Here is a 15150-nt window from a genome sequence, read left to right on the forward strand (position 1 = left end):
TACAATATAAAAGGGAGAAGATACAGTTATAATACAATAAAATATGAGAGGGCCCTGCTCGAAAGAGCTTACAATCTAATAGGGTGGGGCAGGTGGTACAAAAGGTTGTAACTGTGGGGAATGAGCTGATGAAAGTGGTAAAAGATTAGTTGGAGAAGTGACAGGCTTCCCTGAAGAGATGAGTTTTCAGGGATCACCTGAAGGAAGCAAGAGTAGGGAATAGCTGGACAGGTTGAGGTAGCTAGTTCCAGAGGATGGGAGAGGTACTGGAGAAATCCTGGAGATAAGCATGGGAGGGGGAGACGAGAGAGCCTGAGAGTAGGAGGTCTTGAGAAGAGCGGAGAAGAAGATTTGAGTGATATTTGGAGACAAGATTGGTGATGTAGCTCCGAGCAGAGTTGCGAATGGCTTTGTATGTTATGGTTAGTATTTTGAATTTAATTTGCTGTGTGATTGGGTGCCAGTGTAGGGATTGGAGGAGAGGGTTGGCAGACATTGAGCAGTTGGTAAGGTGGATAAGTCTGGCAGCAGCATTCATGAAAGACTGAAGAAGGGATAGCCTATGGAGAAGGACCAATGAGAAGGGAATTGTAATAGTTGACTGATTAACATGGCAGCTGGTTAACTATTTGTGCTTTGTACTTCCTGAATAACTTTATTTAACCGCTTCAGCCCTGGAAGATTTTACCCCCTCCCTGACCAGAGCACTTTTTGCGATTCGGCACTGCGTCGTTTTAACTGAAAATTGCATGGTCGTGTGACATTGCACCCAAACAAAATTGATGTTCTTTTTTTTTCCCACAAGTAGAGCTTTCTTTTGGTGGTATTTAATCACCTCTGCATTTTTTATTTTTTGCGCTATTAACAAAAAAAAAAGAGCATAAATTTTGAAAAAAAAATATCCCCCAAAAAAAAATAAAAAAATGTTTCCTATGTTTAGGCTGATATGTCTTATTCTACATATTTTTGGTAAAAAAAAAAACTTAGTACGCCGTATTAGTCCGCTGAAAAAGTGCCGTGTGTGGGCAAGTAGCTCGTTCGGAAAGTCCGGCTGACAGTCCGGCGGAAAGTCCGCCAGACTAAGTCCGCCGAAAAGTCCGCCAGACTAAGTCCGCCAGATAGTCTGCTACGTGTGTACTCAATCACGTTACTGACCTATTTCCAATTGACCTAAAAAATTGCAAAATGTTCTTCCAGCTCTTCCCAACTTTTTGAGTCGTGTTGCTGCCATCAATTCCAAAATTACCCTATTTTTTTTAAAATAGTAAATTCTCTCAGTTTAACCACTTAGGCCGCGTACACACGCGCGGACTGTTCGCCCAACCTTGTCCGCTGAACAGTGTTTGGGCGGACAGTCCGCTCGTGTGTGGGGCTTCAGCGGACAGTTTCAGCGGACAGTTGGCCGAACAAGGTCTTACGGAAATTCCGAAAAACTGTCCGCTGAAACAAGGTTTCAGCGGACTGTTCGCTCGTGTGTAGGCTTGTTCGGCCAACTAAGTCTCGCGCATGCTCAGAAAGGATTTCCACGTCGGAAGGTTGCATTGCAGTGTATAGGACGTCGTATTTTTCATCCCGTCGTACGTGCCGTTCACGTCATCGCGCACGGTTTCAGCAAACTGTTCGTCCGTCGTGTGTGGCCATGTCCGTCCATGCTAAGTTTGAGCGGACTGTTCGCTCAAACTGTTGGACGGACAAAGTTGGGCCAACAGTCCGCGCGTGTGTACGCGGCCTTACAGGAAAATTTTCCCTCTTAATGACCAGGCCATTTGTTGCGATACAACACTGCGTAGTTTTAACTGACAATTGCGTGGTCATGCAACATTGTACCCAAACAAAATTGACATCCTTTTTCCCTACAAATAGAGCTTTCTTTTGGTGGTATTTATTTTTTGCGCTATAAAACAAAAAAAAAGCGACAGTTTTGAAAAAATATATATTTTACTTTTTGCTATAATAAATATTGCCAAAAATGTTTTTAAAAACATATTTTTGGAGAAAAAAAATAGCAATAAGCGTATATTGATTGTTTTTTTTATAGCATCTACAAAATAGGGGATAGTTTTATGGCATTTTTATTTTCAATTTTGTTTTTTATTAGTAATGGTGGCGATCTGCAATTTTTATCGGGACTGCGACATTATGGCAGACACAGCGGACACTTTTGACACTATTTTGGGACCATTGTCATTTATACAACAATCAGTTCTATAAAAATGCATTGATTACTGTGTAAATGACACTGGCAGTGATGGGGTTAACCACTAGGCTGTGCGCTGGTCGGCAAGAGGTTAAAGAGGTAGCTGCGTGACAAGGAGCTAGAAGTATTGAGGGTGTCCATATTGAAGTCGAAATGGTTGTTGAAGTCACCAATTATCAAGAGAGGCATATACTATGTGTATTATCAGTCCAGTGTATCGGTGCAATCCTGGATATCATAGGAATGTGTAAAAGCTATGATGAATGTCAGTAACATTAGATGAAGATTTAGAACCTGTCAGCCCTTAGTCGTTCAGTGGGTAATCTCTCCACTTCCTGTTCCTATAAGTGGCCAGGAAGTTTTAGTTATGGGCTGTCATTGAAAAACGGTAACAGACATAGGTGTGTGCAGCCTATTGCTTAACCACTTCCCGACCGCCGCACGACGATGTACGTCAACAGAATGGCACGGGCAGGCATAAGGGCTTACATGTACGTCCTTGCCTTCCCGCGGGTCGGGGGCCCGATCGGGCCCCCGCCCGGTGCCTGCGGCGGTCGGTATTCGTTCGGGAGCGATCCCGGATGAGGAGACGGCCATTCATTCATGGCCACCCCCTCGCGATCGCTCCCGACGAATGAAAATCCTCCGTGACATCACTTCCTCTCCTGTAATGTAAACACAGGAGAGGAAGTGATGTAATCTCTCCTCCGTGACGGTATTTTTCGTTCCGACACCGAGGAGAGAGGATCGGTGAGTTGCACCAACACGACACTACACAGTAGAACATGCCAGGCACACTCACACCCCCCCGATCACCCCCCCAATTACCCCTGCCCCCCAGTCACAGTGACACCAATGTCATTTTTTATTTTTTTTGCATTGGTGTCATTTGTGACTGTAATAACTGTTAGGGCAGTTAGGGTTAGCCCCCTTTAGTTCTAATGTACCCCCCTAACCCCCCCAATAAAGGTTTAACCCCGTGATCACCCCCCGTCGCCAGTGTCACTAAGGCTGGGTTCACATTGCAGCGGTTTATGAGAACGAATGTGATTCGCACCGCACTGCAGTGCAAATCACATCCGATCTCTGTGCGATTCGAGTTCAGCCATACAGATAGTATGGCTGAATTTGCATCGCACCCGCCGCAAATTCGCACGGGACCCTTTTTTTGGCCCGCAGCAGAATCAGATCGCATGGGTGTTCACACCATGCGATCCGAGTTTGCAGATCGCACTGCGATATGCGAACTGATCTGGGGGTGTCATTAACATTTCACTGACACTCCCAGCAGTTCGCATAGGGCAGTGTGAACTGCCGCCGGTAGGCATGCGATGCGGGAACCCGCCGCGGATTCGTGGCGTTCCCGCATCGCTCCTGTGTGAACCCAGCCTAATAAGCGATCGTTTTTCTGATCGCTGTATTAGTGTCACAGGTGACGCTAGTTAGGCAGGTAGGTATTTAGGTTCGCCGCAGCTTTTTATAGCGCCAGGGACCCCCATATACTACCGCATAAAGCCCCCTGATTGCCCCCTAGTTAACCCTTTCACCAGTGATCACCATATAACTGTTACAGGTGACGCTGGTTGGTTAGTTATTTTTTTATAGTTTCAGGGCACCCGCCATTTATTACCTAATAAAGGTTTAACCCCCTGATCACCCGGCGGGTGTCATTTGTGACTGTAATAACTGTTAGGGCAGTTAGGGTTAGCCCCCTTTAGTTCTAAGGTACCCCCCTAACCCCCCAATAAAGGTTTAACCCCGTGATCACCCCCCGTCGCCAGTGTCACTAAGGCTGGGTTCACATTGCAGCGGTTTATGAGAACGGATGTGATTCGCACCGCACTGCAGTGCAAATCACATCCGATCTCTGTGCGATTCGAGTTCAGCCATACAGATAGTATGGCTGAATTCGTGTCGCACCTGCCGCAAACTCGCACGGGACCCTTTTTTTGGTCCGCAGCAGAATCGGATCGCATGGGTGTTCACACCATGCGATCCGAGTTTGCAGATCGCACTGCGATATGCGAACTGATCTGGGGGTGTCATTAACATTTCACTGACACTCCCAGCAGTTCGCATAGGGCAGTGTGAACTGCCGCCGGGAGGCATGTGATGCGGGAACCCGCCGCGGATTCGTGGCGTTCCTGCATCGCTCCAGTGTGAACCCAGCCTAATAAGCGATCGTTTTTCTGATCGCTGTATTAGTGTCACAGGTGACGCTAGTTAGGCAGGTAGGTATTTAGGTTCGCCGCAGCTTTTTATAGCGCCAGGGACCCCCATATACTACCGCATAAAGCCCCCTGATTGCCCCCTAGTTAACCCTTTCACCAGTGATCACCATATAACTGTTACAGGTGACGCTGGTTGGTTAGTTATTTTTTTATAGTTTCAGGGCACCCGCCATTTATTACCTAGTCTCACTAGTGTACCCCTTAATTTAGGGGTGTCTACTTTCCAAAATGGGGTCATTTGGGGGGGGGTTTGTGCCATCTTGGCATTTTATGGCCTTCAAAACTGTAACGCCCTTAGAAAGCTTGAAGGCGGTGCTTGGTTTTCGGGGCCCCGTACGCGGCTAGGCTCCCAAAAAGTCCCACATATGTGGTATCCCCGTACTCAGGAGAAGCAGCAGAATTTATTTTGGGGTGTCATTTCACATATGCCCATGGCATGCGTGAGCAATATATCATTTAGTGACAACTTTGTGAAAAAAAAAAAAAAGTTTGTAATTTTCCTGCAACTTGTGGCAAAATATAAAATATTCCATGGACTCAACATGCCTCTCAGCAAATAGCTTGGGGTGTCTACTTTCTAAAATGGGGTCATTTGTGGGGGTTTTGTGCCATCTTGGCATTTTATGGCCTTCAAAACTGTAATAGGTAGTGAGGAGTGAAGTCAAATATTTACGCCCTTAGAAAACCTGAAGGCGGTTCTTGGTTTTCGGGGCCCCGTACGCGGCTAGGCTCCCAAAAAGTCCCACATATGTGGTATCTCCGTACTCAGGAGAAGCAGCAGAATTTATTTTGGGGTGTCATTTCACATATGCCCATAGCATGTGTGAGCAATATATCATTTAGTGACAACTTTGTGAAAAAAAAAATTAAAAAAATAAAATAAAATTTTTTGTCATTCAATCGCTTGAGGAAAAAAAAAAAAATATTCAATGGGCTCAACATGCCTCTTATCAATTTCCTTCGTTTTAAAACATAGTGACATACATATGTGATGCTAATTCTGTGTCTGAAGTGTCATTACCTGTTATAATAAATTTGTACCTACACTATATATGGCTTGATGCTCTGTATGTCCTATACGATTTTATTTTTTTCTACCAATAATTGATATTTTTTATCTAATTGGCATCTGTTCAGTACCTATATAGTCCCACCCTTAGAAGGTTTTCTCCTGTTGTTGATATCGCCTCACAATTGGCACAAGCGAATTGGTGATTTTACCCTGCCAACAATGGGGCCACTGCTTTGGAGGCAGCCACCCTTACCTCCTATGAATCCCTGCAGAACCTAATATATCGAATGTCACTTAGGGAGAGAGAAGGTGTGAATGTCCTTGCAATGCCCTTACGGATCTTTAGGCTTCAAGCTGTTACCACCCACTATATACGCCACATATTCACCAAATTCCCTACTCTAGGGGGACCCATGTCTACCAGAATTCATCTATAGAAAAGATGGGAGATACTGGTTCAAAAAGGGGGGTGAAAACAGCCTCACACTTATTTTCAGATAACATGTTCTGCTCCTTCGCGGAATTTCAAAGGGACTTCGGTCTCCCTCACACAGCCTCCCTCACATGCCATAGCATGTGTGAGCAATATATCATTTAGTGACAACTTTGTGTAAAAAAAAATTTTTTTTTTGTCATTATTCAATCGCTTGAGGCAAAAAAATAAAATATTCAATGGGCTCAACATGCCCTTATCAATTTCCTTAGGGGGTCTACTTTCCAAAATGGGGTCATTTGGGGGGGTTTTGTACTGCCCTGCCATTTTAGCACCTCAAGAAATGAGATAGGCAGTCGTAAACTAAAAGCTGCGTAAATTCCAGAAAACGTACCTTAGTTTGTAGATGTGACAACTTTTGCGCAAACCAATAAATATACAATTATTGACTTTTTTTTTACCAAAGACATGTGGCTGAATACATTTTGGCCTAAATGTATGACTAAAATTGAGTTTATTGGATTTTTCTAATAACAAAAAGTAGAAAATATCATTTTTTTTCAAAATTTGCGGTCTTTTTACGTTTATATCGCAAAAAATAAAAATCGCAGAGGCAATCAAATACCATTAAAAGAAAGCTCTATTTGTGGGAAGAAATATTTTGTTTGGGTACAACATTGCATGACCGAGCAATTACCAGTTAAAGCAGCGCAGTGCCAAATTGTAAAAAGACCTCTGGTCATTTACCAGCAAAATGGTCCGGTCTGAAAGTGGTTAAGGCAGTGATGGCGAACCTTGGCACCCCAGATGTTTTGGAACTACATTTTCCATGCTGCTCAACTATACTGCAGAGTGCAATAGCATCATGGAAAATGTAGTTCCAAAACATCTGGGGTGCCAAGGTTCACCATCACTGCTTTAGGGTGTGCACTAGGGTTGCCACTTTTCATCATGCCAAACCTGAACACTTTAGCGGTGCCATGCACATCAATTTTTGTTTTTGCAGTATACTGTACATTACAGGATTGTAAAACAGCAGCGACACCTTTGGGTGCCCAAAGAAGAGTAATATGAGGAGACCCCTTAACAGGATAAGTGCAAGTGGGTGTTTAGAAGGGACCCGCTTCCACCCATACAGGAATACAGGGAAACCCCCATCTGGGAAAACAGGAACTCCCCTCCCTCCAGTTAAAGGAGACTCCTAAATAAAAGGACTGCAGGGGGTGATCAGAAGGGAACCCCCACCCAGGAATATAGGAACTTTCATCCATCCCTCCCCCCCCGTCTAGATAAGGAAGACCCGCAGCTAAGAGGACTTCAGGGGGTGATCAAATGGGAATACAGGAACTCCCTTGCCCCTCCAGTTAAAGAAGACCCCAGCTGGAGGACTGCAGGGGGGCTATAAGAGGGGACCCCATCCAGGAGCATAAGAGCCCCCCCTTCAGTTAAAAAAGACCCCAGATGGGAGGACTTCAGGGGGGTGATAAGAGGGGACCCTCCCTCCAGGAACATGAGAGCCCCCCTCCAGTTAAAGCAGACCCCTGCTGGAAGGACAGTGGGGGGGGGGGGGGGTTAACCACTTGCTTACTGGGCACTTAAACACCCTTCCTGCCCAGACCAACTTTCAGCTTTTGGTGCTCTCACACTTTAAATGACCAATACTCAGTCATGCAACACTGTACCCAAATTAATTTTTTGTCCTTTTTTTCACACAAATAGAGCTTTCTTTTGGTGGTATTTGATCACCTCTGGGGTTTTTATTTTTTGCGCTATAAATGAAAAAAGACCGAAAATTTTGAAAAAATATGCATATTTCTTTGTTTCTGTGACAAAATTATGCAAATTATTAATTTTTCTTCATAAAATTTTGGCCACAATTTATACTGCTACATATCTTTGGTAAAAATAACCCAAATTAGTGGATATTATTTGGTCTTTGTGAAAGTTAGAGAGCCTACAAGCTGTGGTGCGAATCATACAAAATTGATCACATCTGATGTACTGGTGGCCTATCTCACTTCTTGTGACCCGAACAAGCCAGGAAAGTACAAATACCCCCCAAATGACCCCTTTTTGGAAAGTAGACATTCCAAGGTATTTAGTAAGAGGCATGGTGAGCTTTTTGATGTTGTCATTTTTTCCCACAATTCTTTACAAAATTAAGATTTTTCATTTTTTTTATTTTTTTCCACAAAATTGTCATTGTAATAGGTTATTTTGCTCACATGGCATGTGTATACCACAAATGACACCACCAAAAAAATTCTGCTACTCCTCCTGAGTATTACAATACCACATGTGTGGGACTTTTTCACAGACTGGCCACATAGAGAGGCACAACATGCAGGTAGTGCCATCAGGTGTTCTAGGAGCATACTGATGACAGATGGCACTGGGGACAAATGGCACTGACAACAGGTGGCACTGGGGACAAATAGCACTAACAGGTGGCACTAGGGACAGATAGCACTAACAGGTGGCACTGGGGGCAGGTAGCACTGGGGTGGATGGCACTGGGGGAGGATGGCACTGGGGGAGGATGGCACTGGGGGGAGGATGGTACTTTTTTTTACTTTTTTTTTCCCCCACTTACGGCCGCTGCAGCCGTTCATCTCTCCCCTCTCACACGCTGTCTGTGTGAGGAGGGAGAGCGGCACTGAGAGATGATCTCATATGTTTACATACGAGATCATCTCACATTGGACACGCCGATCGCACTGTAAACGGCCGCTGTGATTAGCCGTTTGCAGTGATCTGTGTTTGCCTGTCTCCGGGGGACACGGCAAACACAAAACTTCCCCGATGTGCGCCTGCGGCGGTGCGCATTGCGGAAGTAAACACAAGGACGTCCAGGGACGGCCTCCCATACGAAATCGCCCACTCTAAAGCCGTCATTCGTCTATAGGGCGGGCGGGAAGCGGTTAAAAGAGGGACCTCCTTCCAGGAATATAGGATGTTCCCTCCAGTTAAAGAAGACCCCAGCTGGGAGGTCTGAAGGGGGGTAATAAGAGGGGACCTACCTCCAGAAATATAGGAGCCCCCCTCCAGTTAAAGACCCCAGCTGGGAAGACTACAGGGGGTTGATAAGAGGGGACCCCATCCAGAAACATAGCAGCCTCCAGTTAAAGATGACCCCAGCTCGGAGGATTGTGGGGTGTTGATAAGAAGGGACCTCCTTCCAGTTAATTAAGACCCCCAGCTAGGAGGACTGCAGAGGGGGGCCCCATCCAGGAACATAGGAACTCCTTTATCCCGTTAAAAAAACACCCCCTGTTGGGAAGACTGCAGATGGGGTGATAGGAGGGGACCTTGCCTACCCCTTTAGAAGAAAGACTACTACCCATACCCAGGAAGACTGCAGGCAGCTGCCCCCTTCTCCCTCTGGAGAAGGTGAATGGTGTGTAGTGAAGACATCTAGAGCCATGCACACACAGCAACCCCTGTCACAGTGCAGAGGGGGAGGCTCACAGTAGCAGAGAAGGAATAAGAAATCCTGCACAGTTCCGATGTCTGTGAGGTGTGAGGTGACTGTTACTGCTGCTTCCACTGCTGGATCTGTTCTCTACACTGCCAAAACCACCTTCCCTTCCTTCACTGTACGAGGACAGCCAGTCCAGTCCTGGGCTCTGCACAAAGGGGAGGCAGGAGGATCCAGAGTGGAGTCGGGGAAGAGCCTGTGCAGTGAGTTAAAGCGCCCCATACCAATATAGTTTAAAAAAGCTGGTAGCCGACAGGAGGGGAGAGGAGGATTGGTGCTGCAGGGCTGCCATTGATGTGTCTGGGTGTCAGGCGGACCAAAACCTGGGCATATTATTCAAAACCCAGACTGTACGGGTGAATCCCGGACAGGTGCAACCCTAGTGTGCACCCAACAGCTCAAACACACACGTGTTTGTCAGTAGGGCAGAAGACTGTGTCGGTAGTGCAGAGGATGATGATAGTAGAGCAGTGGATGGTGTCAGTGGAGCAGTGGATGGTATTAGTAGGACAGAGGATGGTGTCAGTCAGTAGAGCAGTGGCTGGTGTCAGTAGGGCAGCAGGAGGAATCAGTGCTGTATGTGGGTCGCAGGGCAGTATTCCAACATGATAATGACCTCAAATCCACCTCCAAGATGACCACTGCCTTGCTAAAGAAGCTGAGGGTAAATGTGATGGACTGGCAAAGCATGTCTCCAGACCTAAACACTATTGAGCATCTATGGGGCATCCTCAAATGGAAGATGGAGGAGCGCAAGGTGTCTAACAACCACCAGCTCCGTGATGTCATCATGGAGGAGTGTAAGAGAACTCCAGTGGCAACCTGTGAAGCTCTGGTGAACTCCATGCCCAAGAGTGTTAAGGCAATGCTGCAAAATAATGGTGGCCATGCAAAATATTGACACTTTGGGCCCAATTTGTAAATTTTCACTTAGGGGTGTAGTCACTTTTGTTGCCAGCGGTTTATAAATGAATGGCTGTGTGTTGAGTTATTTTGAGGGGACAGAAAATTTACACAAGCTTTACACTCACTACTTTGCTACAATGTAATGTGTCATTTCTTCATTGTTGTCACATGAAAAGATATACCGTATTTATCGGCGTATAACATGCGCCGGCGTATAACACGCACCCCAAGTTTAGGAGGCAAGTTTAAGGAAAAACCTTACATTTTAAATGCCCATCAATGTAGCCTTCCACTGTCCCCCTGCAGCCCTACACTGTTCTCCTGCAGCCCTACACTGTCCCCCTGCAGCCTTCCACAAAATTGCAATATGGTTAGTTTTAAATTTATCGCCGCTGCCGCCATCTTTGGCTCCTTCCGCCGCGATCTTCGGCTCCTCCCGCCGCCGCCGTCGAGATCTTCGGCTCCTCCCGCCACCGACATAGACCGAGCCCAGGGTACTCGGCTACTCGGCTCTGCTCGCAGTAACACAACACCGGACCAATGGCGGGACGTAAAGGCTAGGAGGCGGGACTGGGCGTGACTGAGAGCAGAGCCGAGTACACAGTACACTCGGCTCAGCTCGGTAAATGTCGGCGGCGCTCCACAGAGCGCAGATCGCAGGGGGATCGGCGTATAATGCACCCATGATTTTCCCCCGATTTTAAGGGGAAAAAAGTGCGTGTTATACGCCGATAAATACGGTACTAAAATATTTACAAAAATGCGAGGGGTTTACTCACTTTTGTGAGATACTGTACATGTACCGTATACGCAAAGCCTATGAGCTTGTTTGAGCTGTGAGCCATAGCCTGGCAAACCACTGTCTGGCATGTAAACAGCAGGATAAAAAAAAAACTATTTTAAAAACCCATAGCGCAAACAGAGAGTGGGTATATAAACACTGATAAGCCATGAATGTCTACACATGGAAAAGTTCTGTTATGACCTCTTCACTTAAAGGTGGCTGCAGCTCTTTTTATTGAGGATATTGGATTCCTCTGTAAACTGTGAAAATAAATAGAAAATAAGGCGCCGCCATCTAAGTGTAACTGTTTAACCACTTTCCGACCGCCTCACGCAGATATATGTATTCAAAAGGGCACGTACAGGCAAAATCACATACCTGTACATTGCCCTTTAAGAGGCGGCGGGGACGCGTGTGCCCGTGGGAAGCTCCGGGAGTCCGGAGTGGATTTGCCTGTAGTAAATCAAACCCCTTAACCACTTCAGCCCTGGAAGGATTTACCCCCTTCCTGACCAGAGCACTTTTTGCGATTCGGCACTGCATCGCTTTAACTGACAATGGCGACGTGGCTCCCAAACAAAATTGATGTTTTTTTTCCCACAAATAGAGCTTTCTTTTGGTGGTATTTGATCACCTCTGCGGTTTTTATTTTTTGCGCTATAAACAAAAAAAGAGCGACAATTTTGAAAAAACGCATTATTTTTTACTTAATAAATATCCCCAAAAAATATATTAAAAAAATACTTTTTTTCCTCAGTTTAGGCCAATACGTATTCATCTACATATTTTTGGTAAAAATAGCAATAAGTGTTTATTGTTTGGTTTGCACAAAAGTTATAGCTTCTACAAAATAGGGGATAGTTTTATGGCATTTTTATTATTTTTTTATTTTTTACTAGTAATGGCTGCGATCAGCGATTTTTGTGACTGTGACATTATGGCGGAAACAGCGGACACTTTTGGCGCTATTTTGGGACCATTCACATTTATACAGGGGTCAGTGCGATTAAAAATGCAATGATTACTGTGTAAATGTGACTGGCAGTTAAGGGTTAAGTATGTCTTAGGGAGTGATTTTAACTGTAGTGGGGAGGGGTTGTGTGTGACACAACACTGATCACCGCTCCAGATTACAGGGAGCTGTGATCAGTGTCCTGTCACTAGGCAGAATGGGGTAATGCTTGTTTACATCAGCATTACCCCATTCTTCCTCTTTGTGAAACGACTGACCCGCGGAGCTCGTGGCGGGCACATGCGTGTGCCAGCAGCGGTAGAGTGTGCGCGCCTGCTATACAGACCTCGCGAGATCACATACAATAACGTGATTTCACGCAGCGGAGCCAACCTACCACAGTAAAGCTGCGGCGGCTGGTCCGCAAGCGTTTAATGTCATAGGTGGTTGATGCAAAATCACTAAAATGAACACATTGCTCACAGGTCAAATATAAACCCTTTACGCATAGTGGTATGATCACATTCCAGATTAAAGTGGTTGTAAACCTCAGACGTAAATATTTCTATACTGTTTACTGGTCTCTTTCCAAAGCACCAAGTGCCATTTCTTGTTCCTCTGTTATCTGCACGAGTCACTTCTGACAAGCTTTCCTAACATTAAGAGCAAAAAAGGTGACAAGGAAGGATCTTCAGCACGCAGCCTGTGATTAACAGCCTCAGCTCTGTTTCTGTGTACTGTGCGAAGCGGGGATGTCCCTTCTCTCCAATTGGCTGTCAGAGCTCTTTTACAATGTGTAACCATAGCTCATTGCCCACTGCTTTGTGGGTCTGTGAAAAACCCTTTTTCAATGATGTACAGGACAAATGGTTGCAAATAAACAGTTACAACTTATGTAGGAGAATTAGTTTCATCTGTGTATCACCTGAGGTCAGACACTTCATTGGGTTTAGGTAAGGCCGCGTACACACGCGGGGACTGTTCGCCCAACTTTGTCCGCTGAACAGTGTTTCGGCAAACAGTCCGCTCGTGTGTGGGCTTTCAGCGGACAGTTTCAGCGAACAGTCCGCTGAACAAGGTTTTTCGGGAATTCTGAAAAACTGGCCGCTGAAACTTTGTTTCAGCGAACAGTCCCCTCGTGTGTAGGCTTGTTCGTCAAACTAAGTTCCGCGCATGCTCAGAAAGGATTTACACGCCGAAAGTTATAATGCAGTGTATAGGACGTTGTATTTTTCGTCCCGTCGTACGTGCCGTTCACGTCATCGCGCACGGTTTCAGCAAACTGTTCGTCCGTCGTGTGTGGCCATGTCCGTCCATGCTAATTTTGAGCGGACTGTTTGCCGAAACTGTTTGACGGACAAAGTTGGGCGAACAGTCCACGCGTGTGTACGCGGCCTAAGGGTTTACAACCACTTTAAATACAGTTTACAAGTAATTTTGTACAAAGTGCCCCACCAGGTTGTTTTACACAGGGAGTTTGGGGCGGCACAGTGGTGTAGTGGGTAGCACTCTCACCTAGCAGTAAAAGGGTCGCTGGTTCAAATTCCAACCACAACACTACCTGCCTGGAGTTTGCATGTTCTCCCTGTGCCTGCATGGGTTTCCTCCAGTTTCCTCCCACACTCCAAAGACATGCAGGTAGGTTAATTGGCTTCTGTCCAAAATTGGCCCTAGTATATGAATGGGGACCTTGGATTGTGGGCTCCTTGAGGGTAGGGACTGATGTGAGTGTGCAATGTACAGGGATAGGGACAATTGTACACACTCACTCAGATTGAACTGGATGGACTAGTGTCTTTATTCAGCCTAACTATGTAAATTGGTTATGTAAGTAAACAAAACAATAATAAAACAATAATATCACTACAACACAACAGTGAACTGCTACTTCTGCAAAACCATTCATAGTATATGCAAGTATTCATGCAAAAATGAAACTCCACTCCTGAATTACAGAGGAAAATTTGAGATTACACATTAGGGCCGGTTCACACAGCGAGCCGCGGCGAGGCGTCTCCGACTTCCTCGCCGCGACTTGCAGGGGGGGGTCAGCGGCGACTTGCAGAGGACTTCTGCATAGAAGTCAATGCAAGTCGCCCCCGAAGTCGCCCCGAAGTAGTACAGGAACCTTTTTTCTGAGTCGGAGCGACTCGAGTCGCTCCTCTCAGAACGGTTCCATAGTACTGAATGGGGGCGACTTGCGGGAGCGAGGCGAGGCGAGCCGTGTCGCCTCGCCTCGCCTCGCAGTGTGAACCGGCCCTAAGTTAAAAAAAAGGTCAAATTTAGGTCAGGAATCCATATTTAAAAAATTGAAATGAGGTATAGAAGCTTTGATTTTGCACATTGTGTGCTACAAATTAATATGTATTATGTTTTAAAATGTTATCATACAGTGTCTTTGTTCAGATTGCATATTTGACCAATTTAAGCAGTGTCTGGCTGGATTTACTATAACATTATTTACCATTACTAGAAAATGAGACAATTCTTTTTAGTCCACAATGAAAGGCATTACTTTGGTATATTTTTTGGCCATGGCCCTGTGCATACAAGCACTACATTAAAAATACAAACAGTATATTAGACATGAAAGCAAGGCACATTGTTAACCTTCTATGATCAATGCATATTCATAAGTACACTTGTACATGCTAAAGAAAACAAATTTTGCTCAAATGAAGTCTGACAGTACTGCTGCCTTATCATTATTGTTTCACCTAAAAACAAGCTCACTGTAAGTGTAGAAAAATCAGCAGCACTCACCATTTTAGGTCACTCAAGACATAGACTGCCACTGGTATCTTCTATAAAGTGTGCTAGAAATGAGGAAACAGCAGTACACTGGTATTTTGTAATATCTTTAATCTGTGGGCTGGTTCTTCAATGAAAGGAAGCAGTCATGCTATTTCAACATACTGTGCAACAATCAGGAAGTAAGTGGTAAATATCTGAGCATAAGGAAGTGTTTGGTGACCTGGATTTTAAATTCAGGCTATCACTCATCAAAATCCTGCTAATCCTAACCGTGTACTGTATCTGAATTTAGCTTTAGGCAGTAGACCTGCATAGGGCATATGTATGTAGGATATATATGGAATTTGGTAAAAAATAGTCAAATTGATAGCATTTCTTTTTTGGTTAAAACATTTTAAATCTG

General features: G+C 45.2%; 1 protein-coding gene across 1 annotated transcript in view; it reads right to left on the minus strand.

Annotated features, from left to right (window-relative positions):
* The window catches only part of LOC143974426 (FYN-binding protein 1-like), a 449689-nt gene extending 434826 nt beyond the window's left edge, over nucleotides 1-14863 (minus strand). The window contains exon 1 of the mRNA XM_077475803.1: nucleotides 14757-14863. Within this exon, the coding sequence (XP_077331929.1) occupies nucleotides 14757-14759 (3 nt within the window). The 5' untranslated portion in view covers nucleotides 14760-14863. The remainder of the gene's footprint in view (nucleotides 1-14756) is intronic.
* Nucleotides 14864-15150: the final 287 nt, after the last annotated feature.

The sequence above is a fragment of the Lithobates pipiens genome, unplaced genomic scaffold (assembly GCF_037356315.1).
Source record: "Lithobates pipiens isolate NorthernLeopardFrog02 unplaced genomic scaffold, aLitPip1_a1.2 Scaffold_13, whole genome shotgun sequence".
Lineage (NCBI taxonomy): Eukaryota > Metazoa > Chordata > Amphibia > Anura > Ranidae > Lithobates > Lithobates pipiens.